This window comes from Dermacentor albipictus, chromosome 6 (genome assembly GCF_038994185.2).
Source record: "Dermacentor albipictus isolate Rhodes 1998 colony chromosome 6, USDA_Dalb.pri_finalv2, whole genome shotgun sequence".
NCBI lineage: Eukaryota > Metazoa > Arthropoda > Arachnida > Ixodida > Ixodidae > Dermacentor > Dermacentor albipictus.
This window is the reverse complement of record NC_091826.1, coordinates 35,510,407-35,534,272: the sequence shown is the minus strand read 5'-3', so window position 1 is coordinate 35,534,272 and position 23,866 is coordinate 35,510,407. Positions and strand designations below refer to the sequence as shown.

The window sequence follows — 23,866 nt, the reverse complement described above, 5'->3', positions numbered from 1 at the left end:
TGAATTTTGAACCAATTTATTTTCTCTGCAAAAGCCTGACTGTAAACGCATTCATGAATCAAGAGAAAAATCAGCATCATTCCACTGAAAAAGTTTCATATCCATCACTATAACTTCGTATACTTTCCGTTTTATTCACACAGAAGGGCTGGGACTGTCCTGATTTCATGGCCACTCCGTATATGTAATACAGAAAATATGCACAGTTATAAGAATGCACATATATGTTTTCAGTTTGGATGGATGCTTACAGAAACCAATTATGGCATCTAATTGGAAACAATATTTAGGCCATCAACATCAAACTGCCTTTAAATTCAACAAAACAATTTGACTTACAAATAAACCAGAGGTAATGTGCTGAACTTTTCATTCAACCCATTCTAATGACGTTGCATTTAATATGACACAGATGTGAACACATGAGCAGAAATTCATGTCCTCCCCAAATGCAATTACAAACACTTTATTTTTTCAAACTAGTGGCAGTGGCTTTCGTATTCATTCTGATATCAAACAGTGATGCAAAACAATGTAGAAAATGATGGCACTTCTCTCATGGCATTATTTGAAACCTCTAGGTCATGACAAAAATAAATATTAATCATAAGTAGCGCATACAAAGCTAGTACATAATAAAACACCCCTTCTTAATGACTACAATGGTAGACCATATCTAAATATAATCATAATAAGGCAGTCTTGTAGATATCTCAGTATGTATACTCAATAGCTGTGTCAGATGAATAGTATGCAGTTCCTCGTCAGTTAACCACAAAAGGCAGTGTCAACTTGAGATGGAATTAGAACTGGAGATTTGCTTCACTTATAGTGATATAATATTAAACTTGTTAGTGCTTTTTAAGCTAAACGCAGCTTTCACGAAAGTAAGCTTCACTTATAAGGTACTGCAATAATCAACAGCGTATTTACATTCTATGTCATTCTGAAATTCTTTTTAGCCTAAGCATTTACAAGCATTATGGCACAGTTCCAAACAATATAACACCCCTTCCAAGGCTCAGCTGGATTTATAAAATATTTCTGTACGTTTTACGTTTGTACAAATTGAAACTTCTGCAAATTTATAGTTTGTGGTTGCAGGTTTTGACTCATGCAGAACACACTGTTTTTCGGGAATGCAGTGTTACGTGTGCATAATGAGCTCTGGCTAACACTGTGAATTGCTTTACCACTTTCCCTGTTTCTGTCTTTTTTACAAATGCAAACAATATCTTTAGATTTTGAATCTTGGTAAAAATACATAATCATAAAGCACCATTATTGCGATGTGCTGCCAAACTATTGAGGCTACAAGCCTCTTGCATCAGGGAAGATGTAATACCGGCCAGAAAGTCTCTCCCGGTGTTTTTTTCTCTTTTTTTTTGAGTTTTGAAACTTGGTAAAATCGACACTATTATGAAGCAGCATTTACGAATCACCAAAGAAATACATAGTATTGATGCTGAGGCATCTTCAGTGAACATAACTGACATGCATTCTTGCTTAATTTTTCATTTTCACCTAACTGCTTGCCATGTTATTCCTCTGCTCTCTATGCCAACAGAAAACAAAAATTCTATATATTATTGCTAGTACTTCAATGGCATGAAGCCACAGACTTCCTCCTATGAATTTCATATATGAGTCATACTAATAGGAAATACCATGTTGGCGAACGAAAAGATGATGCAGCAACACGAAGCAAGAAACAACCTAATTTTACTATAACTTTGTTCCACTTTTCTTCCAATGCGATACAGAGCTGTCACCTGTTATCAACGTGTGAAATTGATAGAGCAGGGCCTATATGCTCGAAGACCTAAGGAGTCGGCATAATTGTAATTGAAGATTTGAACTTGTACATTGAGAAAAGTTATCCATAAGATTGCACAGGCGAACCAAGCACACCCAAACCATGGATTGAGTTAATGCGGCTGATGCATTTTGGAATAAATAGTGGCAGCAAAGGCCAGACACGCAAATTGTGCTCTCAGTTGGCAGGGCATGAGTTGGGGAGCACGTTGTGCAGGGAAGCCATGTCGATCCAGTCGATGCGCTTGTCATTGATGGCTAGGTTACGGAGACAGCCAACAAAGTTGTCTCGGCCAAACAGAGCGCCATTGCTGCTGTGCTCTGAAGAAGAAGAAAAAAGGAAAAGAAAAGTTATGCTTTAAAATTGGAATAGATAAAGCATGTACTCTTGCCCCCACTAGTATTAGGTATTGTCATGTGGTACTGACAATACCTAATACTAGTTGGGACAAGTTCACGTGTCAGGATCATGACAACATTTTTCTACGATCTTTATAAAGTAGAGGGTTCGAATAGAAACGCATCACACTTTTGCACTTACTTGGATTTCCTCTCTGGTTAGTAAGTATTCTACTACTTTTTTATTGGTATCTATAATGTGTAACAACTTGCAGATCATCTTTTGCACGCTAGGAAGAGATTGCGAACTGCTGCACTGTACAGCCTCAAGGACCCAAGACTCACTGTCACGTTAAAATGTTAACATGAGCTAAAGGCCCTTCAAGCCACCTCTCTGGACACTTCCTTAGCCTCCTTTCACGTAGTACATGGAAAATTAAAAAGAAAGCAAGGAAAGATTAAAGAAAGCATATCTGTAGCCTTGTAATGTGAGCTCTTTTCCCCACAACATCTCCCCGGAAAACGTCATGCTGCATGACACAACCATTCATGGCATGCACAACATGTCATTTAGGACACAAAGCCCTCCCAGGCTAACCATCTGTCGTTAAAAAATTCGAGGATGCAACAGTGGTTTTGAGTTAATGAGAAAATCTGTAAACCTCATTCAGAATATTAAACACTTGAGAAACTGAAAAAAAATAAAGAAATACGGAGGAGTAAAAAGAGCCGTGAAAATCGAATTAAATAACACACACTATTTTCAGAATGCTCAATGCAGTTGACTTCCGCTAATTCAACCCTGATGGAACCGAGGAAAATGGTTGAATTTTCCAGGAGGTCGAATTAAACGAAAGGTACAAAACAACAACAAAACACACTGCCTGATTGATTTGGCAATGTTCCTCCGATTCTTACGCATTCCCAAATCAAACGTGCACCCATTTTTTATGGGTTAGAAGTAGACAACTAACCTAAAAGTGATACTAGAGGTTCTAGACACAATAGAAATCGAACGTGCACCTAATTTTCAGCAAGAAAACCATATCATTCCTCCAATGCCGGCAAAAAGAGAAAAGATGAAAGTAGTGAGCTTTACCTTCATGACCCTTTCTTCCCCTTTATTACTGTCTATAAACAACCTCAACATACCTTTTGTAAGGTTCACAGTGTGTTTAATATTCTGCATTTTTCAAATGACTTCGCAACAATCACAAACGGGATGATGCTTAGACTAACCACTTTGCTAGTTCACCCTGTGATGATTGGGATTCTCCAGAACGCCAAGAACATGTGACAGACTTGTTGCTGCTAGCTTAAAATGTGACAACTTATTGTTTGAATGCGTGTTTGTATTCAAACTGAAAACGGCGCAATGTTGTTGTGCTATGCATGGACTCCATGGTCAGCATCTTGCAGTGATAATGGCGATGACGTTCGTTAAGGCTGGCTCTGACCGTAGGCTATTGCGAACACCGCAAGTCTGATTTTGGTTTTGCATCAGAGTGCCCCACCCAAGCAATTTCCAGACAAATTTTCTTAGTAAAAAAATTAAGTGTGCATTAGAATCGGGTAAACACTGCAATGATTCATTGTGAGTGACTGCTTTCAGGTTAAAATTTTCCTGGGGTAGGCCGAAAAATAGTCATTTTTGATGGGAGACAATGTGTGTTCGTCACATTCACTGTACCCAAAGCTCCACCAAGACCCGACCCTGCCGCTCTTGGAGTCATCACTGGAGTCGGGCACATGCGTGATGACGACCCAGGCTCAAGTTATCCAGCAAAGGCTCATTTCGGGTTCGAAATAACGAAAATTTGATCTGACAGAAATGTACGGGTGCCAGCTGAGACTTTCAGCTAACATCGAATTAACAAAAAAGCAAAATTATCCAGAGTTATATTAATAGAAGCCCATTGTATATTTTGAATATTTGAGCTTACTGCTATGGGTTTTGTGTGCAGCTGCATAACCTCGAAAATCATGAGTGAAGCTAGTTTTAAAGTGCCGGCAGGTACCTCATCTGTTCTCAGATTTCTTGGATCATATCAGTCGTGAAGCTCACAACAGGCACCATGTTTCATCATCGGGCATGCCGGTAGGCCAGTAACATATGAGTCTGTTGTTAATCAGTCACTCTAAAGCACAACAAAGGAAAAACTAGAAACTACTGTGCGCACAAACTTGAGCCATTGATTGCCGCTAAAAGAAAGAATAGTGTTTTAGAAATGCATAGTAAGCAAAACTATATAACGAAGCGTCTCGACCGCAGCCTTTCTTTTCATATTTCATTCAATTGAGCCTGCCCTATTGAGCCCCTCCCTTTTTGTAGACGATAAGCAATTATGGCAACGACACACTAAATGGAAGTTTCAAGTTTCTTTTGAAGATAGCACATCAACCCACTAAACCCCACAGATCGGAGCCCCGAGAGACAACTCTTTGAAGCGCAGTTTCGAAACTGGTGCAATCAAAACACGCTCGGGTCCGGTTTAGCTTACCTGGCAGGCCACCAATGTACAAAGGACTCTCGGTGTGCGGTTCCGAGGGAGTGGACGGCGCCAGACCGTACGCAACTTGATGCCGGTCGATGCGCAGTGAGATCTCATTGCGCGAAAAATGCGCACGCAGCAGGTGCCACTGTCCGTCACACATGGCAAAGCGCGAGCCAAACATCTTACGGGCACGGAAGGGGCCCGTGCCATTCTGGCCCAAGTCCACGGACACAATCACTACACCTTCGTGAAGCTCCATGGCCAGCGAAGGTGCCCCTGCAGATTAGTGTAGTGTGATCAAGTGCTGCTTTTCTTTTCCTTCAAAGAATGTGCCACAAGAAAAAATGATATGAAGAAGTAGATGAAAACTATGCAGCAGTGCATGATGGTGCAGACAGTACTGCAAGAACATCTTTGCAAAGTTATAATAAACTGCACAATTCATGCTATTGGTTGCTATTCATGCTATGGTATCTGCTATTGGTTGGAGATTCTGTAGGTTTGTAGATGTTAAATGAGCAGATGATTGAGGCACGTATGTCAAAGACATAGAAAGCAAAGTACAAGAAAGCACTTCATACATGACAAAACTGATTTATGCAAAGAAGACAAGAACTTTAGAGTCATAATCTTCCACAACTGAAATTCACCACTGTAAACTCCAACTGGATAGTTAACATTGTTGTCCATCATCTAAGAGCTGTGCTTGTCTAGTACATCAGACATGGCTTTTCTAAGCGCCTTCAGCCTGATGTTGCATGTTCAAGGAGAGCATTGTGCATGGGGACCATATTAACATGTGCATCCCCACCTTCAGTTTCAAAAGACAGATCCATATGGCAGGTCTTATGACTTCACTCACCATCTGGATTTTCGGCCAAGCTCATCAGGACACCATTCAGTCTCCATGTTCGGAATTCTAGCTGTAGTTCCAGCTTATTGTCCACATTGAACTGCTCGTCTGCAACAGAGAACAAGCACAGACCTCAGTGCAACATTATCAAAACTCTCTTTGATACAAACAAGAGGGGAATGTAAATATTTCATCTCATCAGAAGTGCATCTTAAGTGAAGTTCACTGAATCAACACAAACTGGACAAAGTATGAGAGAACAAAGCTCATTCTTAAGGAACTCTAATTTATTTTACTCTTGAGCACCACTTGTAAAGCCACATCTGTTTTCCCGGTCACATCAGTCCTTTTCAAGTTAAGCATATATAATGGTATACTATAAAGAAAAGTGAGTAACTTCAAGCCTTGATCTTCCCGTGAACTTTTTTCCGTCTTGTTTGTTTTTGCTAAAGAGAAGCATAGAATCTTGGAAGACTTCAATAATGACAGTACCAGTAAACAAATACAGTAGTAAAACGTCGTTAAACCATCTCCACTTAAACAGTAGTTTCGTTTTAAAAGTAGTAAAGTCAAATCCCCGAATCAGTGGCGATTGAACATAATGTTTGGTATCCGCATAAACCGTACCAGTTCATTGCATACGTATCGGTTAACACGTAGTGTTTCCACTTTTTGCCACGCAAACACGGCAGTGCGTCGTCTCCATCAGGTGGCCCGGCCCCGGCAGAACATGCCTCAGAAATCATAACGGCCTCCAAGCACCCTGTGCGTTTGCACATGAAGCCACATCAACATCATTTCAGTGCCGTGCTAGAGAGCATTGTGGCGTTGTGCAAACAAGGACTCGTGTCATACCATAGCTCGGATAAAAAAGACATCAGGTGCTCAGCATAGAAGAAAAATTATACGTCGTTCAGGTTATCGAACTTGACACGAAGAAGTCGGCGCTGGCACGCGACAGGGATCTACTGTTGACTACAATGTGTAGCATTTGGAATGCAAAGAAGTTGCTCGGCAGCGCTGGTGCGACTGCTAAGAGATATCATCTAAAAGGCTCGACTTTTCCCCATCATTGCCTATGTTGTTGCCGAAGTGTTGACTAGCGAAAGTGATGAGGACGACACGGAAAGCGACAGCATGGGCGATTCAGGCCCAACAGTGACAGAAGCTGCGCGTTACATCAGCCTTATGAATGCAATCGTCGTGACGAGAACAGCACCCTGCAATGAAAAAGATGCCCCACGAGTTCTGCAGCACTACCACCAGGGTGCATGGAGAACATGCAACTCCAATGAGGAATCTGCCATGCGAGTGTTTGCCAAGAAGAGGAGACCAGCTGAGAAGCTGGCTCGCAGCTTCAGTAAGTTTGAGGCTGCTGTCATCGCTGCTAGACCGCCGCGGCACCAAACGAAAGTAATGCTTTTGTCGCGCAAAGTAAATAAATACTGCACGTTTTTTCCCTTTTCATCACACTCTCTCCGAGTTACGTTTTTAACAGGTAAGTGGACGATCTTGTGCTATTTCGGTTAAGCCGTACTGTCGTTTACTACGTGCTTTTTCTGAGCTCCAGCCAACTACGATTTAACAAGGCGTCACTGTATTGTGTACAAATTTAGTGGAACTGACCTTCATTTAGTATGCTTTATATCAAGCACCAGTGCACCAGCATAATAATGAGAGCTCTAGTGGACACACAGTATGTATAAATTTATAGCAACTGACTCCATCTGGCTTGTACACATTAGCGCAATAGCGTACACTAGCTGACAAGTGACAAGACTTTACAAATGTCATGTACGGACCAAGGAGAGGCAGCTCAAACGAAAAGCACCCGTAATGTGAATAGTGCGTCACGCAAATCTCTAAAATGGGAGGTGCTCAAATGCAGAATCTCCAGGGAATTCTGTGAAACCAGTAAAGAACCCCCGCCCCCTCCCCCATTTTGATGTTGGAGTACTGATCTCAGGGTATCTGAAAAAGGCCATGAGTACAAGACCCTACTCTGACCTCACTAACTTACACGACAAGTGTCTTGCTCCTCATAGTGATCTCTGGTAGCAAAAATAAGGGCAATGCCATTGCCTAGTATATGTGCAACTGGGAATGGAAAACTGACCTAACGGGAAGGACAATAAAGGTAAACTACACTGAGCTTGCAACTTTTTGTGACGGCCACAAAGTTTCGTGCAAGAATTATTAGAGGGAACTCGGGCATTGTGATTGCTCCACTACCATGGGAGTTATGGTTAGTACATCGATTTGTCCAACCTTTGGACTTGTGTCTGCAAACGTTCTCGCAAGGCTATTTATTACGCTTTATTTTTCTAATTTTTCAAGCACTCATAGTTCTCCAACTGAAGCAAAGCAATTAGTCTCAGCATATTCATTGCAGACCCTTGTAATTTTTGTGGGGCTCAGGGTGCCCCTCGTCATCTTTGTGATGGTGTTCGCCTAGTCTGTCATCTCTACGCCTCTCCCTTTTGTTCTGCAACGGCTACCCGGGGGGGTGGGAAAGGTCCCAAACTGTATTCCGGTAGAGGCGCTCAGCACCATAATTACACTGCTAATAAGAACCAAAAAGATCGCATAATTAAGTCCTCTATGAAGATTGCCTTTTTGACAAAGTATTTCTTGACATACCATAAACAGCATAGGCATCTCCCTGGAAGAATGCTCCAGGCTCTATGTTGGCAAAGCACTGTCCAACGCCATTCGACTCTCCGCTGGCCAAGTCCACATATCTGTCGTTGACATTGAAGTTCCGGATGCAACCCTTGAAGCTCTCTTTTACCTGCAAGCACACAGTAGTACTCAGCTTATACCCACATCACACACCCACAAAAATTTTTTTTAATTAACTGAACTGCCTTATGGTTCAAAGATTAATGCCATTTGCACAATGTTGGCACAATGAACATGGATGTAACGAATTATCAGATATAATAAAGTAAAATATAGCCTTTCTCACCCATATCAGCATGTAGTATATTAAATGCTTACAACGAACATCCAATATAACGAACATATTTTCATGCCTCGGGCTACTTCGTTATGGGGTTCGACTTAGTGCTAATGAAAACTACCCACTAAATTTAGCCTGTTTGATAAATTTGCTGGCATTTTATAATACTGTCTGTGTTCCCACTCGCTGAATGAATTTGTGGTTCGTTGAGTAGCATCACATAATTTCATACCTGCCAACCTGAGAACCTTAAGTTTGTAAAAATCCCGTAAACTCGACAATACAGGTGAACAATAGCCCACATATTTTTTTTTTAGTTTGTGCTGGCCGTAGTACCTTTTGTGGGCTAAACACATACTTTATTAACAATAATTTACCTTTAGGAACCAACACACCAACAACAGCAAACTTACCACATCGGATGTTAACAAGTAGCACATTGTTTTCAGATCAGTTACTTTTTCAGCAATTTTACTGTTGCCGGTCTCACCTGCTTAAGGAACATTACTCAATAAACTAGCTCGTACCAAGTACCCTGTGGCTTATAAGGCACCTTGTGGTGTCACAAGTGTGAAAGAAGGTGATGTCATAATTTGTTTCTTGCATGCATTTTACGCAATTTCGTGCCGCTCCATGTTTCGACATATTTTTGTGAACATAAATTATTTTCCATAAGACGTGGTGCAGTATTCGTGAAATCGTAGAAGGAGCCCAATTTCTTGAACATCACGAAAAATTCGCAAGAGCTTCCAGGTGTGTAAGCTACACGCACAGGCCAGTCTTCAGTGCAAACTTCAGAGTAATGAAGTAACAGTTACAAGCAATGTGAGCCTGTAAGCTATCCAATGTCTAGTGACAATTTTTGAAATCAAAATTACGATCAGTCCCACTTTAGCTCTCGTTCTCCAAACATATTCATGACTCTGTTTACACTCCATGACAGTACAATTAGTCCCATACTTAGTGCAAATCAAATTTTTTTTTATCAGAGCTGTGTTGTATAATACATGCTGCCAACAGAGGCTTTGCACATAGAATGTGAATGACTTCAACTGGTTCTGAATTTCCATGATGCGTACTTCCTATGACACTCAAGCTTTTCCTCCACATTCCACAGTTTTGTTGCACTATTTCCTCCAAGCTAACATTGCGTCCTCCTCCATGAATGAACACCTAGACTCGCCATCAAATTCAAGTGTCTACAGTGAATGCAGAAACAAAGTTGCAGGAATGAATAATTGCCGCAACTTGCGAATGAGGTGGCCACCACTATTCACAGAGACAATGCTGTGCTTATTATTTATGAAGTTAATAACCTCTCCAACTAAAGAACAAGTTGGTCCAAAACTACCAAACGATGATCGTCAAAGTCAAGTGATAACTAAGCTAACTAGAAGGGACACCTACTGGTCAGCTCTATGCTGGCTAACACTATTGGGTGTTCGAGTACTGCGACTTCGCTATGCCTCCAGTAACAGCCTATGTTACAAACCACATAAAAAGCCCTTGACAGGACACATATCTTGCACTAGTAGCACAATCAGAGAACCAAGTCATCATCAATCTGAGAACCAAGTCATCATCAATCTGCAATGCGAGTGTTTGCCGAGAAGAGGGGGCTGGTTGAAATGCTGGCTCATAGCTTTGGTAAGTATGAAAAAAAAATTAAATTATGGGGTTTTACGTGTTAAAACCACTTTCTGATTATGAGGCACGCCGTAGTGGAGGACTCCGGAAATTTTGACCTCCTGGTGTTCTTTAGTGTGCCCCTAAATCTAAGTAAACAGGTGTTTTCGCATTTCGCCCCCATCGAAATGCGGCCGCCGTGGCCAAGATTCGATCCCGCGGCCTCGTGCACAGCAGCCTAACACCATAGCCACTGAGCAACCACGGCGGGTTCGGTAAGTTTCAGGCCGCTGTCGTCGGTGCTAGGCCGCCGTGGCATCAAACGAAAATAACACTTTTGTTGCGCGAAGTAAATAAATACTGCACGTTTTTTCCCTTTCATCACACTCTCTCTGAATCCCGTTTTTAACAGGTAAGTGGGCGATCTCATGCTATTTCAGTTAAGCAGTGCTATCACTTACTACGTACTTCTTCTGAGCTCCGGCCAACTACGGTTTAACAAGGTTTCACTGTACAGTGCACGCTATGAAAAGAAATGTAGCAGTGTTCTGAATAATGACAGTGTCTGTAAGAACTTGAGCAAGGCATTCGCCGCACTCACGAGATCCTCAGGGACGGGGAGGCTTGACGCAATGCCGCCAACGAATAGCGGGCTGCGGAAATGCATTCGCTTGTGCACCTGCAACATCAATGCCGCCTTGTCGTCCACGGACAGAGTCAGTCGGGAGCCTTGCTTTGAAAGGCCAACCTGCGAGAGCAACGGGCACACGAGTTTACAGATTTAGGGACCAAAAAACAAGAAACAAAGCATCTATTCGTTATTATTAGTTTCATTTTACACGGCTCTTTGACAAGTGTTTCATTTCATCATGTAATTAGTAATGAAATATGTTTGAATCATGATTACTGAAGGTCTCACAACAATGATCTATTGAGCACCAAACTCTTAAGAAAACTGGCATGACAGTGCAAATATAATCACGCATCCTTGACTCGATCAGCCTTTGACACGAAGTGACCTGGTTGTGTCATTCTAGGCTGTGAATGAGATACCGAAAACATGCACAAACATTGGCCGATGTTATATATATTCTTTCTGCAGGGAAGAAATCAGCCACGTGATGACTAACTGGTCATTCATGCTAAACCTCAAGTCTCTACTTACACATATTCAGGACAAAACCGTACACAAATAAGAGATGCATGCCCGTATCTCAGATTTCTCTGTATTGATAGGAGCATCCGAAATTAAAAATCGCAACCTGAACTGATGCCTCATTAATGTGAGCAAGGAGCTGCATTCAACTACTGGACCAATATTTAGATAATTAAAACACACATGTATTTTGCTATACCACTGCGCACCTTGTGAAACCAGATATTCTCATCTTGAATACTATTTCGTATCCGGTTGCTTGGTCACCGTGCCATGGCGTGCATCAGAATTATCTCTACTTGCAGATAACAAGGCAACTCTTCCTACATTGTTTTACTATGCGATTTTGACGACTTTTTCATAAAAGTCTTGCTTCCACAATTTGTGCTGAATCTGTCAAGTTACAAGATTAACGATTTCGTGCCAGACTCACGTGATGCCAGTCGCCGTCATTAAGGCCACCATGGCTGTGGAGCTTCTTTGGCGTCTTCTCTGTGATTTCAAGCAAAACTCGGCCTCCAGACAGGACAAGAGCAAAGTGCCGATTCAGGGAACCGGCTTGGGCCAGCAGCAGCACTCCGTTGGGGTAGTACGTCCGCAGCTCCAGGGTCACATTAAAGCTGCACCATGACAGTGAAGCACAGTTTTTCGAAAAAGGAAATTGCACACTGAATGTTAACCATCTCTCAAAACAACAAAGTAAGAGATACAGTATTAGGGGCAAACTCCACCACTCGAAAGGCTGGCACCTCCGTCGGTGCAATGTGGTATGAGGGATCATGTGGACACAGCGATTACGTTGGCTGCTTCAGAAATATAAAAGCAAGCTGAAAACGAAAGTTTAAAGTCCCACTTGCGCTGCGGTTCTGATCAAGGGGGATTTTTTTACCGCTTCGCGTGTCTGCTTGACAACGCTTGAAAGCACTATGAAAGGTAGTGACTGCCTTCGAAGGCATCCAACGTGGTAGGCTACTGCTTGGTGCCGCAGTGCCGGGTGTGCGCAATGCAGCTCGCTGCCAGCCTTCACACGTAGCCACAGGACAAGAAGCTGCATGAAGCTTGGGTGGCAAAACCTAAAACCGGCGGGCAGCCATCGACTACAACTCGGGTGTGCAGCAAGCACTTCTGCACAGAAGATTTCTGCTACAGCATCGAGGCTGTGATGCTCCGTGAGTAGCAGAAAGCACACACAGACGCTCGCCTGGGTCAGCGCAGGAATTTGCACGAGGAATGTCATGGTGTTCTATTCCAGGTCACCAATGTGGAGAAAACAATGTGGCTCGTGGAGCGCTAGGCAAGAACTGATTTATTGCTCGCCACGTATGCACCATCGAGGTGTTTGCTCACGCCATCCACTTTGTCACTGGCACAGCAGCGCCTCCACAAAAGTAATGCACAAATTGAGCATAGTAACAGGAAGAATGTCACAAACAAATAAGAAAGAAAAGAATAAGGAAAATTATAAATGACAAAAGCTTCTCAACATTTTTCACAAAGATAAGCATTGCTAGCCGTGTGCAGAAATTCTACATGTATGCATTAGTCTCTCAGCTGTGTCTTTATCTAAGATAATAGAATGCTTTGTTACTAAGCCTAAACATAATTCTTATTTTGACACTGTGGCTCCTTATGAACTGCACATTCACACTAATCTTTTATCACCAGAAGATAGCACTTCTTATCTCTCACATGCTTGGAGAAGTTAGCGTTAAAGTGTCAAGAGCTGCCACACTTCCTTTCTTTTTTCTTTTTACCATGCACTGTAACTGACTGAAACGTTCATGAGAACATGAGGGTGTAAGGTTGGCATGTAGCAATGGCAGTGAAATTTTGACAGAGGTGGTTTGCAGAAGTACTAGCATGGCAAGTGGTTTGCATCATGGTAAAAACCTCAAATTGTAAAATTCTTCCCATTTTTTTGTTTTTTGTTTTTTCGCTCCGCATCACTCAGACCTACCACCTAGCTATACAATAACATCCCTGAGATATGACCAGTACACTTCACTACACTAGGCTACATTATGATGCCAGACCAAGTCGACTGTGTTGCTGTGCTCCATTCCAAGTGGTAAGCTGCAACAATGATTAAGAAAGAAAGATAACAAATTCCAAAGACCCTGATTACTGAACTCAATCACTGCTGATAGCAATCCGAAACACCTTACTTTTCGCTGAACTAGAAAGGAGCCCCAAACCTGCACTGGGTAGAGTTCTTGGTACAGCAGGTGTGCTCGAACACCCTAGTCCATTCTTGCTTGAACTAGCCCTTTTAGACAATTGTCAGGCTCTTCACCACTTAACCTGAAAGCACCTCACTACTTGGCAGGTAATATGAATGGGTCTCCAAGACATCAGTACCCCAGCAAGCACTGGATCATGTCGGGCATGTCCCCCAAGATCTGCACATGGGGATCATGTTTTCCAACACTTGCACTGCTCCTGAGCTCAAACTCTACAAGCTTAGAATGCACATGGAATGCCCCTAAATTAATGGCAGAATAATCACAGATCGAACAATGATGCTGCAGTATGCGTCGTTCTGCAGAGCCCAGACGATCGCCTTCGCGGTGGACGAGCGGTGGAGCAAACAGACGCATGAAACAATTAGCAGACACTTTCAATTCGCGAGTACCGCTCATAGCAAGACCACAGGTTCTCACTTGTTTTTGAAGTCGATGGCATTGAACAACTTCACATGGCTGTTGAGAGTGTCCCCAAACTTGACGGCCTTCTCGTGCAAGTCGGGCGGTGGCTGGTCTGAGCACTGGTCGAGTTCTTGCTCGGTGAGGACGGCCATTCGGTCATGCTCGGGTGGCATGGGACGCGGGCGCTTCAGCAGCCGTCCGATGCCGGCTCCTTCGTGCGACACCGGGAAGTTGAAGCCCAGGAGGCTACGCAAGAATTATTGGTGCAATCAGGTTAGAGGGAGGCACAAAGAGACAATGTGTGGAATGAACAGCTTACTGGCACTTGTTAAAGTGCAGTAGTTATAAGTGTCCTGACAGATTTCGAAGGTCTCTGGCTATGGCTGCTGTGTGCTACATCAAGTCAAATCATACAGCTGTAACGACTCATATTCATTTTTCAGAACTTGGTACGTAACTGCTGCCCCACATTTATATCCATGGTTGTGGTATATGTGAATACAGTCCATGTGTATGTGTGTACCAAGAAGCCTGCATAGGGGTAGTCGTTTTTAGACAGGGATGGATAGTCCAGTTTGTATATTAACATGCAAACAAAATAAACACCAACATAAACAAGAGTGATTTCACTACGTACAAGTGAACAGGAGAACATGCACTAACCTAATCCAAATACTGTGTGTAATGTTCAGCTTTATACTAGTAAGCAAGTGCCAGCGTTCACTCCTTCTCCAGAAAGTTATCCCATTTGCAAACCTGCGTGCATTTTGACTTGGAAGTATATCTAATAAGAAAAGAAAGGCTTTCACAAGTGCAGAGTCAAGCTCTGAAACAGTCCTGCAGAAAGAGTGCATGAGCTCATACATGAACAAAACAACGAAACCTTAAGAGCCACGTGTGAATGCTGTATGTCTCACAGAATGCAAATTCTGCTCTTTCATTCGTCAACCTTGAGATGCCAGACTCATGCTTTAGCTTATTACATTACTTATGAACTCAAGAACAATACTGTCGGAAAGAAAAGCTGAAGCAATATCAGTGAGAAAATGGAGATTAACACCTCAACCAAAATAAATGTCTTTTCCATTTATTTTTCCTGCTGGACCCGCCAGTGTCAGGCAGCCGGCATCATCAAGAACAATATAGCACTGGCAGCAACATTCGTTCGACGTTTTGTCCAAACCAGACCGCAGGGCCAATGCCTGAAGAGGCTACCAAAGCATGAAAGCCACGGGAACTTGTTCCTTGTGGTTGATCTTTTATAGTCCACCAACATCTTTTGTGTGACAACCTATCCAAACTTGCACACAAAACCATTCCTTTTTAACATAACTTGAGATCAAGCTAGCTGATTACACAGAAATCTCTAAAAGGGCACCGCAACATTTTATGATGAACATGGTAGGCAAATGTTCCTAATCAGGGGACAATACCACTGTGTGCGTGCAAGCTAAACATTATTTCATTTCATGCAGCTGGGAACCTACAGCCCTGCATAATAGATTGCTTGCTCTATCCTGTAATTTTCAAACTCCTGCTTTTTTTTTCGTCTAAAGCAAATTTACAGTAGAATCTCGATGATACGATCACGGCTGATACGAATTTCTGGATGATACGAATTTTTCTGTGGTCCCGGCCGAGCCCCATTACTTCGCAACGTGTTAGAGAATGGTTGTTACGAATCAATTTTCGACCCGCTACGGTTGATACGAAAATTACCGAAGACATTGGAAATTTGAAAGTGTGCTTGGCGAAAGCCAGACGCTGCTGCCGTCTGCGCTCCAATTCATTCGCTTTGGTGTTCGGCGATATCGCCTGTCGCTGCTGCCGCTTTCGTTCTGCTTCCCTGCCTTTGGTACCCGGCGATCTAATCAGTCGCTGTTGGCGTTTCTTTTCTGCCTCCCTTGCTTTCGCATCTGGTGACATGTTCATTCGTGGCATGCGCATTCGCTCCTTGTTCTTCTGGCGTTTGGTGTTGGGGGAATCCGGCATCCGCTGGCGCTTCCCCGAACCGCATGGCGCGCAACACGGGCCTCTCACTCGACTGCAACGAAACGGCTGGCGAAGGAGCGGCGGTGCGACCGCCGACGCACGCGCGCCCGTTCTACCGCTACTGTGTGACGTCACGGTTGCTATGCGCAGCTGCGCCCCTGACCGGCGCGCCGGTTGCTAAGGAGGGGAGGAGGTTGCGCCGCTGCGCGGAGGAGAGAGCACAGTTGGCACGATTCCAGCCACGGAGGAAGGAAACTAAGGAGAGGCCCTGACGTCACTCTTTGTGAAGCAAAAGTGAAGCCGGAAGTTGGCGTTGCTCATGGCGATGCTCCACCTTTTGTGCCACCCTCCTCTCTTGTTTACATCTTTCGCGAAACCACGCCGCGCTGCGCGTGGTTTCGCGCTCGGAGCGCGCGCGCTCGCGCAACATCCGGCAGAGCAGGGTGCAGGTAACACAGCGCAACAAGACACGGTGACTAACGCAAACCCGCCCACACAGCGCCTTTGCCACGGCACGAAACCTACCAGAGCAACACGTGTGAGCGCTCAAAAAATCAGAACAACGCCGCCATTGTGTCCCAAAAGGCGTCGCCAAGCAGCAAAAAAAAAATAAAAAAGCAGCAAAAAAATGAGAACCTATACGTCATTTCCGCCACACTTTTCTCCTAGCGCGCGGAGGGGGTAGGGTCTCTCCTTAGTTTCCTTCCTCCGTGATTCCAGCACACGGATGGACGCGACCGCGAGCATGAGCCCCACCGATGGCAGTGAAAGAGGACAGCGCGCAGTTACGCGATTTGTCCCTCTCTCTTTTGGTGCGCAGGCGCGGATGCGGCGCCGGACAGCGCGGAGGCCGCGACTGGGCGCGAAGAATTTGAAGCGGTGGCACTTGTGTCGCTTTTGCGCTTTTCTTCATTTTCCGCGTGCCATTGGACGAAGTGGCTGCTGTGCTTCGGGCCGCGTTCTTTGTGTTAGACGTGGGCGACGGCGAAGGACCCACCACCGGCGGCTGAAACGCTGCATGCGCGCTAAGTTCTGAGGCGTGCGCGAACGAAATCAGCGACGACACGTGCGCGCGTTTTTATGGATTTGAACAAAGCCTGCTAATTACCTGACAAATAATAAGAGCCAGAGGACATTAGAGAATTTTCTACAAGAAATAAATCCTTTTTACGCACGTGTGTCTGAGTGAGTTCACCACTGACTCTTTAATTTAGCTAGTTTTAATTGTTTCGATGATACGAATTTCGGCTGATACGAATATTTTTCGTGACCCCGTGAGATTCGTATCATCGAGATTCCACTGTAGTAGTGATGATGTTCCATGAAGTGCAATGGCCCACAGATACTAGCCACTGCACAAAAGCCTGCAAGAGCTCCGATTTTCTAGGTAAAAGAGAAACAGCAGTTGTTAATGTGTCACAGCCATCCAGTCAATGCTTCTTCGTTGCACTCAGGTGGCTTTGTCAGAGGCAAAACTGAAAGGGTTGTCATAAGTGCACTGTGAAACGAAGAAATGAATGTGAGAAGTTATATGCAAAGAGCTACTACCAGTGTCACCCCAGCTGAAAGGAACCGAAGAGTTGAGGGGAAACAGGGAAAGATAAACATTGCACTCAATATATCTCCATGAACATTAGGTCCTGCTAAAAAATTTATTTGAGAACATTTTCCTTAAAAGGCATAACACTCATTCAAGCAAGTTGTTCAGTCAGTTGAAATAAAATAAAATAAAAATAAAAGGTGTTTCAGGGCCCATTCAAGAATTATGGCACAAGAGGTAGACAGAAGGAATAAGGGTACATCGAAAGAGCACTTCTTTCTGTCTCAAAAACTCCTTATACTCACACGTCATTGAAGACCGCATCCTTGATGGTACCCACAAAGTGGTCCCGGGTCGGCGCCTGGTCACCTATGGCGGTGCCACCTCAGACGCCCCCAAAGAAGAGGCCTCCCAGGCCAGGACCTTCAATGTCGACTGTGCCCTTCGGCAGCCGCAGGCTGTCTATTTCAGCGTCGTCAACATTGACTTGAATCCTGCACAGACATTGAGCATTGGTTTCTTGTGCCTAGCAGCTCCGAAAGAGAGCCAAAGTAATTGAGATGAAACTCGTGTCCAAAACCAACAACTGCTCTATAAGAGACGTTACAGTCAAAAGCTTCAGATTAATTTTGGCCATCTGTAATTGATTAATGAGGTGCTGAAGACTCAGTACACTGGTGTTTTTCTATTCAATTCATGCCATAATGCAGCTGCCACAGCTGGCAATTTAACTCGATTGATCCTACATCCAAAAACAACGACAAACACAATACATACTCATCTAAATCAGGGATCATCGAAAACTGTGGGCCCGTGCAAACTTTTTTGCGTCGTTTAGGAGCACCAATGCACTGCTGTGTCCTTAACCCTTACCTGGTACATGCAATAAAGCCCGCCCAGATGCCTTACCCCTCAATCTCTCCTAGCCAGTCGTTACACTTTCGCTACATAACGGTTTTAAGCTCTTAAGTCAAGACAGGAATCTTCAATTACACCTATATTTCGATATCATGTATTACTTGTCAGAGGGCAAGATGTGTCAGCGTGTAGGGGTCCCGCATTTGAAACACCGAGCTCTACACAAAGCTTCACCTCTGTGATGCAAACCGTTTTGAAAGGAGTAAAAAGACGTGATAAGTTGCAAGTCAAAAGACGTAGAGTGAGAGAAAATGAAATTACAGAGGCATATTTATGCACTAAACACTCATTTTGCTTTCTCGTGATGACCCGAATAATTTCTCCCTGGTGGTAGGAAAAGGTGTGAAAGTACACTCAAATGGTCTTCCCATGCAAGCAAACAAACATTTCCATTTGAGATAGAAATTGAAAAAAAAAATGAAATCATAAGACGGTAATCAGCATCCAAGCTCAGTAAACTGTTGAGCAAGGTTTACTATGCAAAAATAAGAATAAAGACAGCTTACACGAGTACAACAGCTGTGTCTACTTTACTTTAAAGGAGTAGTGACAGAAAATTCTCGTATCATTTTTATTGCTTTAAAGGAGTACTGACACAAAAAAAATCCACATGTTTTTTTTTTGCTTTAATAAGTAGTTAATGACCCAGTAATCACGGCACGAGACCTCATTTACTTCAGAGCGCGACAGGTAATTATCTGCAGTCTTTTTTGTAGCGACCAGTCCCAGTTTCGGTTTCAGAGAGCAACGAAGCGGTTCACGGGGTGTGTAAACAAACTGGTCACGTGTTCGCAGAAAGCCATGACGTATGCTCTGCCGCGCAGCCAGCGTGCGGCGCGCCGGCACGCGAGCTTCGTGTTGCTAGTCGTCTGCTACGCCTGCACGTGATTTGCCATGTCATCGCCATCATCGTCCTCGTTTTCGTCGTCCAGCGGCGACGATTTCCTGCATGTGGGAGTCGCCGCCGTATTAGACGTGGCCAATCACTTTCAATTTGACCCACTGGAGAGCAGCGACTCGGATATTGCGGCCGGCAACGGCGAGCACTGCAGGAGACCCACGCTACGATTCGGCGTCCGATCCGACGTGCGGCGCCGCATGCTACGGCATGCGGCATACGATGAAGCGGGAGACACACGGTCCGATTTGGTGTCCGATCCGGCGTCCGGCGCGCCGGAACGGCAGCCGGAATCGAGGTGTTTTGCCGTGCCGAAGCGTCGGATCGGACGTCCGGCGTGCGACAAACCGGGCAGATTTTCATCGTCCGACGCGTCCGACAACCGCACCGTCGTCTGGCCGCAGCCAGTGACAGCGCGGCTGGCATGTGACGTTCCCTCCACGGAGGCGGCGCTGGCTGGCCGGTTTCTAGCAGTGTTTTTTTTTTTCCTTGCCTGCTGCAGTTTGTTTCCGACACGAAATAGTTACCAGTTCAGTAAAATTATCTCGACGTGTGCCTGTTATTCAAAGCAACGCCTAGTACACTAGGACTAAGCTACTGGCGAGATCAGGAGACGCGACGCGAGGGCATTTCGCGGGCAGACAGCACACACCGACCGTCTGAGCGAGGCTGCTCGCTTTGCTTGCACGTTTGCCCTTCGCAACGACTGCGTCGAGTAATCCAATTGTATTTAATTACGGGCGACCTGAGTGTACAGTTTTAATTGTTTTGGCAAACATAAGCGCTCTTCGACGAGCTCGGGTTGGATCGTAAGCGCCGTCGGCCGCGGCATCTGCCTAGCTAGGCCTACCGGCCCTATCCCTGGCTGTTAGCGGAGTCGTCAGTGGACGACGCGCCGTCGTGAAGTGTTCTGTCACTCGCAGGGGCATAACGTTATTGGCAGGGTTCACGTAAAGCGACGCAGTGTTGTGGAGAGTTGTTTATATTGCGTTTCTCGACGTGGCTCTGAAGTCAAGCTGGAGGGCTGGATCTGGGCGGAGCTTACGCGCCGCTCAATCTTTCGTATGCACGCACCGTGTGTCCCGAATAAGCCGCATGGTAGCCAACGGAAATTCGTGACGTAGCCACATGACGTAGCGTTTTCTTGGCTATTTACAGACCCGGGTGATGTCAATGTCGCGAGGTGCTCTGTTTTACGATTGGCTGCGCGCACGTACTTTAAAATTGATTTTAAATATGTTCTAAGCGATATTCGCCGCTGATATTTTACACACGATGTGTGTGTGACCCACTAAATCGATCTCACAAGTTATCTCGACTTCAAATTTTTGTGTCAGTACTCCTTTAATGGCCGTCAAAGCAGTAATTACGCTATGGGGTCTCAATTTCCTGCAAACACAAAAAATAATTACTTCCATAACCTTTAATGCAACCAGTTCAATATGTGCAACAAGTGCAACGTGGTTTCGGGTGTGAGAAAAAGAATACCCATCCCATCACCGAAATTCAAAACCAATTGCGGCAGCCTCGCGGTACCAGATACGACTTATGCACAAATACACACACGTACACACTACAGAAGTGCTGATGAAAGCCAAGTACATTGAGCACTCCACAAGACAAGAGGGGACAGTGGGTTCCCCTCGATTTCCAATGGAAGGGCTGATTTGGCAGCTCTTGGTAACAGTCCCTACAATCCCTTCAACCACCGCATCGAGCTGACTGGCCCACTCTTGAGTTGTTCGTGATACCACGTGACCCCTACGTTCACTTCCAATGACATGAGTATTTTCCTTCTTCACGTCTGAATTCTCACTGCACTTAGCATGCATTTTGAATGGGTGGCATAACAGGTAGGGTAACTAATTATTTGTGTTGCTCTTGAGGAATTGAGGCTTTGTAGCATAATTATGGTGTTGACAGCTACCCAAAATGAATCTACAAAGAAAACGCAACAGAAAAATTTCATGCAAGCACTCCTTTAAGTAAACAGTCTGTGTTTGCCTTGGTAGGTTATAATAAAGAATGACTGCAGTGACACCAACTTACTTTCGATGCCTCTTGATGACAGTGATGGTGTGGAATTTGTTGTCATTGTAGCGCTGTTCCGAACGTGAGGCCGCTTCCCCAGCACCGCCGTTCAAGCGTAGCTCAATGTGACCATCCTTCAGAGCCACTGAATAGTAGTGCTGCAAACTGCAATCGGGTTTGCTTTCGTTACTGCCACTGGTGTGCCCTAAGCACCAGAAGTCTATTGCCACACTTCGAGTTGCACGGCGAGAAAGACTGTTATTTATTGTGATACACCACTCGCTAATCATAGCATGTCTATATATAATATGTCTGTCTGTAATATGAAATATAATTATATATGTCTAAGCTATCGTTCTTCAGATGCACGTGAAGTTATGCGCGCCCAGCAAAAAAAAAATTCACGTTTTTGTATTTTGTGGTTGTGATGTATCCCTAAAGTCAACTAAGCTATGTCATTATGAAATCGCACATGCACTCAGGTATATATGTCTGTACTTCTGAAAAATAAAATATAATCAGGAGTAGGTGCTTGTCTTGCCTCCCCACCCCACACACACACACAAACTTTTCTTTAGTTTTGCCGACCTTTGTCTCGTTTTGCGCAGCTCAACAAAATCAGCCCTGGTCGAAACGAAAGGGGAAAAAATTAATTTCTGTGGTTTTAAGTGCCAAACCCACGACTGCGATTATGAAGCACACCATAGTGCGGGATTCGTGCTTAATTTTGACCACCCGGATATCCCTAACGTGCACTCTTTACACGGTACACGGGCGTTTCTGCCATTTCGGCCCCCTTCGAAATGCGGCCGCCACGGCCGGGATTCGTTCCCGCAACTTCGGGCTTAGCTGCGCTACACCAAAGCAACCACGCCATCACGGCGGGTCATAATGAGAGAGGATCTAATGTTTCAACGCCGGAGTTCACTGAATCAGTTGTCATATTTATCGTCGTCCTGCCTGACCTTTGCCGTTGTCTTATCTACCTCCCCTCCCCCCCCCCCCCCGTAACAATTTGCAATATACCAAAGGATACTCGATGACCCGCTACCTAAAAAAAGCTATTTCCATGATGCTGAGGACCTGCAATTATAGTTATAAGCAAAACGAGTTACTATTATCGGCAGAGCTACCCCTTTCCCAGTGGCCGTGGTTGACATAACAACTGAACTACGGCAAGGAAAGTCACAGCCTCTTCCGTTGGACTTCGAGATGACAAGGAAGACGAAAAAACAACTTACATAATGCTTTGCCGTCTCCTGTGCAGCAAACATGCGAAACGAGGATGGAAACCGCTTGAATTTCCGGGTGTAGTCTTTGGATCCACTACACCGATTCTTCAAGGCTGACAGAAGTACGGTGCGTCATGGCTTGTGGCAACTCTGGGATCGAGTGCCCGTGCCGGGTGCAAAAATTACGAGTGTGGGCAGCAGGATAACGCACGTATCTTGACAAGCAAAAAGATTATCCTCTGATAACAGAAAATGGTCATTCAATAAACAAATTCAGATAAAACGCTACGGCTTGTATCAAAGTAGACTCAAAATAAGTCAACTACCTAACTATTAAAATAGTCCTCCATGACTGTAGCTGTTGCGAAAGGAAAAAAAATAGAAACAATGAGTAAAAAATTAGGGGGTTTTACGTGCCAAAATCACTTTCTAATTATGAGGCACGCAATAGTGGAGGACTCCGGAAATTTCGACCCCCTGGGGATCTTTAACGTGCACCTAAATCTAAGTACACGGCTGTTTTCGCATTTCGCCTTCATCGAAATTCGGCCGCCATGGCCAGGATTTGATCCCGCGACCTCGTCCTCAGCAGCCTGACAGCATAGCCACTGAGCAACCACGGCGGGTGAAACAGTGAGTAGCGTACATGATACTGCAGCGGTATTTGTTTGCTTTACATTTTATTGAGCTTGCAGTCATATATGGACATTCAAAATCGAATTCTCAACGTCGTTGTCGGCGCCACCGTGAGGTTACGCTTTCTTTTTCACATCAGCTTCTACACGCAAATCAATGCTCGCCCTTTCACTTACGCGCAAAACAGGCTTTCGACGTTATCGCATGACGAGTGCTTTCCCACGACTGCATAATGACGCTACAGCGGTACGAACATGTCATTATCGAACGTATGCGATACTACGTCCAGTACGTTAAAAAGGAATAGTTCATTGCATTGCAGCAAGCTCTCTAAAACTACAAAAAAAAACAAGAAAACAATAAAGTAGAAACCATCAGATGATATTCAAGTAAGCGTTTTCAAATACTTTACGCGGATCACCGAAATGAAATGGACGCACTAGCGACACTTGCGAAGCATGCATGCTGACATCACTAACGGTGTTTCGCCATGACAGAACAAATTATCGTCGACATGTTACGGTAGACGGCATGGCAATGAGACGAATGAGATAATGGCGGTGCAGCAACGAAGAAAACGTGACTATAACGTACCAGAACATACACGGCCCGCCGTGGTTGAGTAGAGGCTTTGGGAGTTGCGCGGCACGCTGAGCACGATGTCTCGGGATCGAATGCCAGTCGCGGCGGCTGCATCGTTATTGTCGTCCATGTCGTCGTCATTGTCG

General features: G+C 44.5%; 1 protein-coding gene across 2 annotated transcripts; it reads right to left on the bottom strand.

Moving 5' to 3' along the window:
* On the bottom strand, positions 1–23,866 carry LOC139060990 (laminin subunit alpha-1-like). 2 transcript variants are annotated; one of them, XM_070540360.1, is made up of 11 exons: positions 23,733–23,866; positions 22,512–22,652; positions 21,289–21,435; positions 17,729–17,917; positions 13,907–14,137; positions 11,680–11,866; positions 10,692–10,838; positions 8,143–8,293; positions 5,512–5,610; positions 4,656–4,925; positions 1–2,136 (listed from the first exon to the last, which is right to left on the bottom strand). In XM_070540360.1, the coding sequence occupies exons 5-11, from the start codon at positions 14,062–14,064 to the stop codon at positions 1,994–1,996; spliced, it is 1,155 nt and encodes a 384-aa protein (XP_070396461.1). In that variant the 5' UTR covers positions 14,065–14,137; positions 17,729–17,917; positions 21,289–21,435; positions 22,512–22,652; positions 23,733–23,866; the 3' UTR covers positions 1–1,993. The 2 variants fall into 2 exon arrangements, with proteins under 2 accessions (XP_070396461.1, XP_070396462.1); XM_070540361.1 differs by having other exon boundaries at positions 22,512–22,615; positions 23,733–23,860.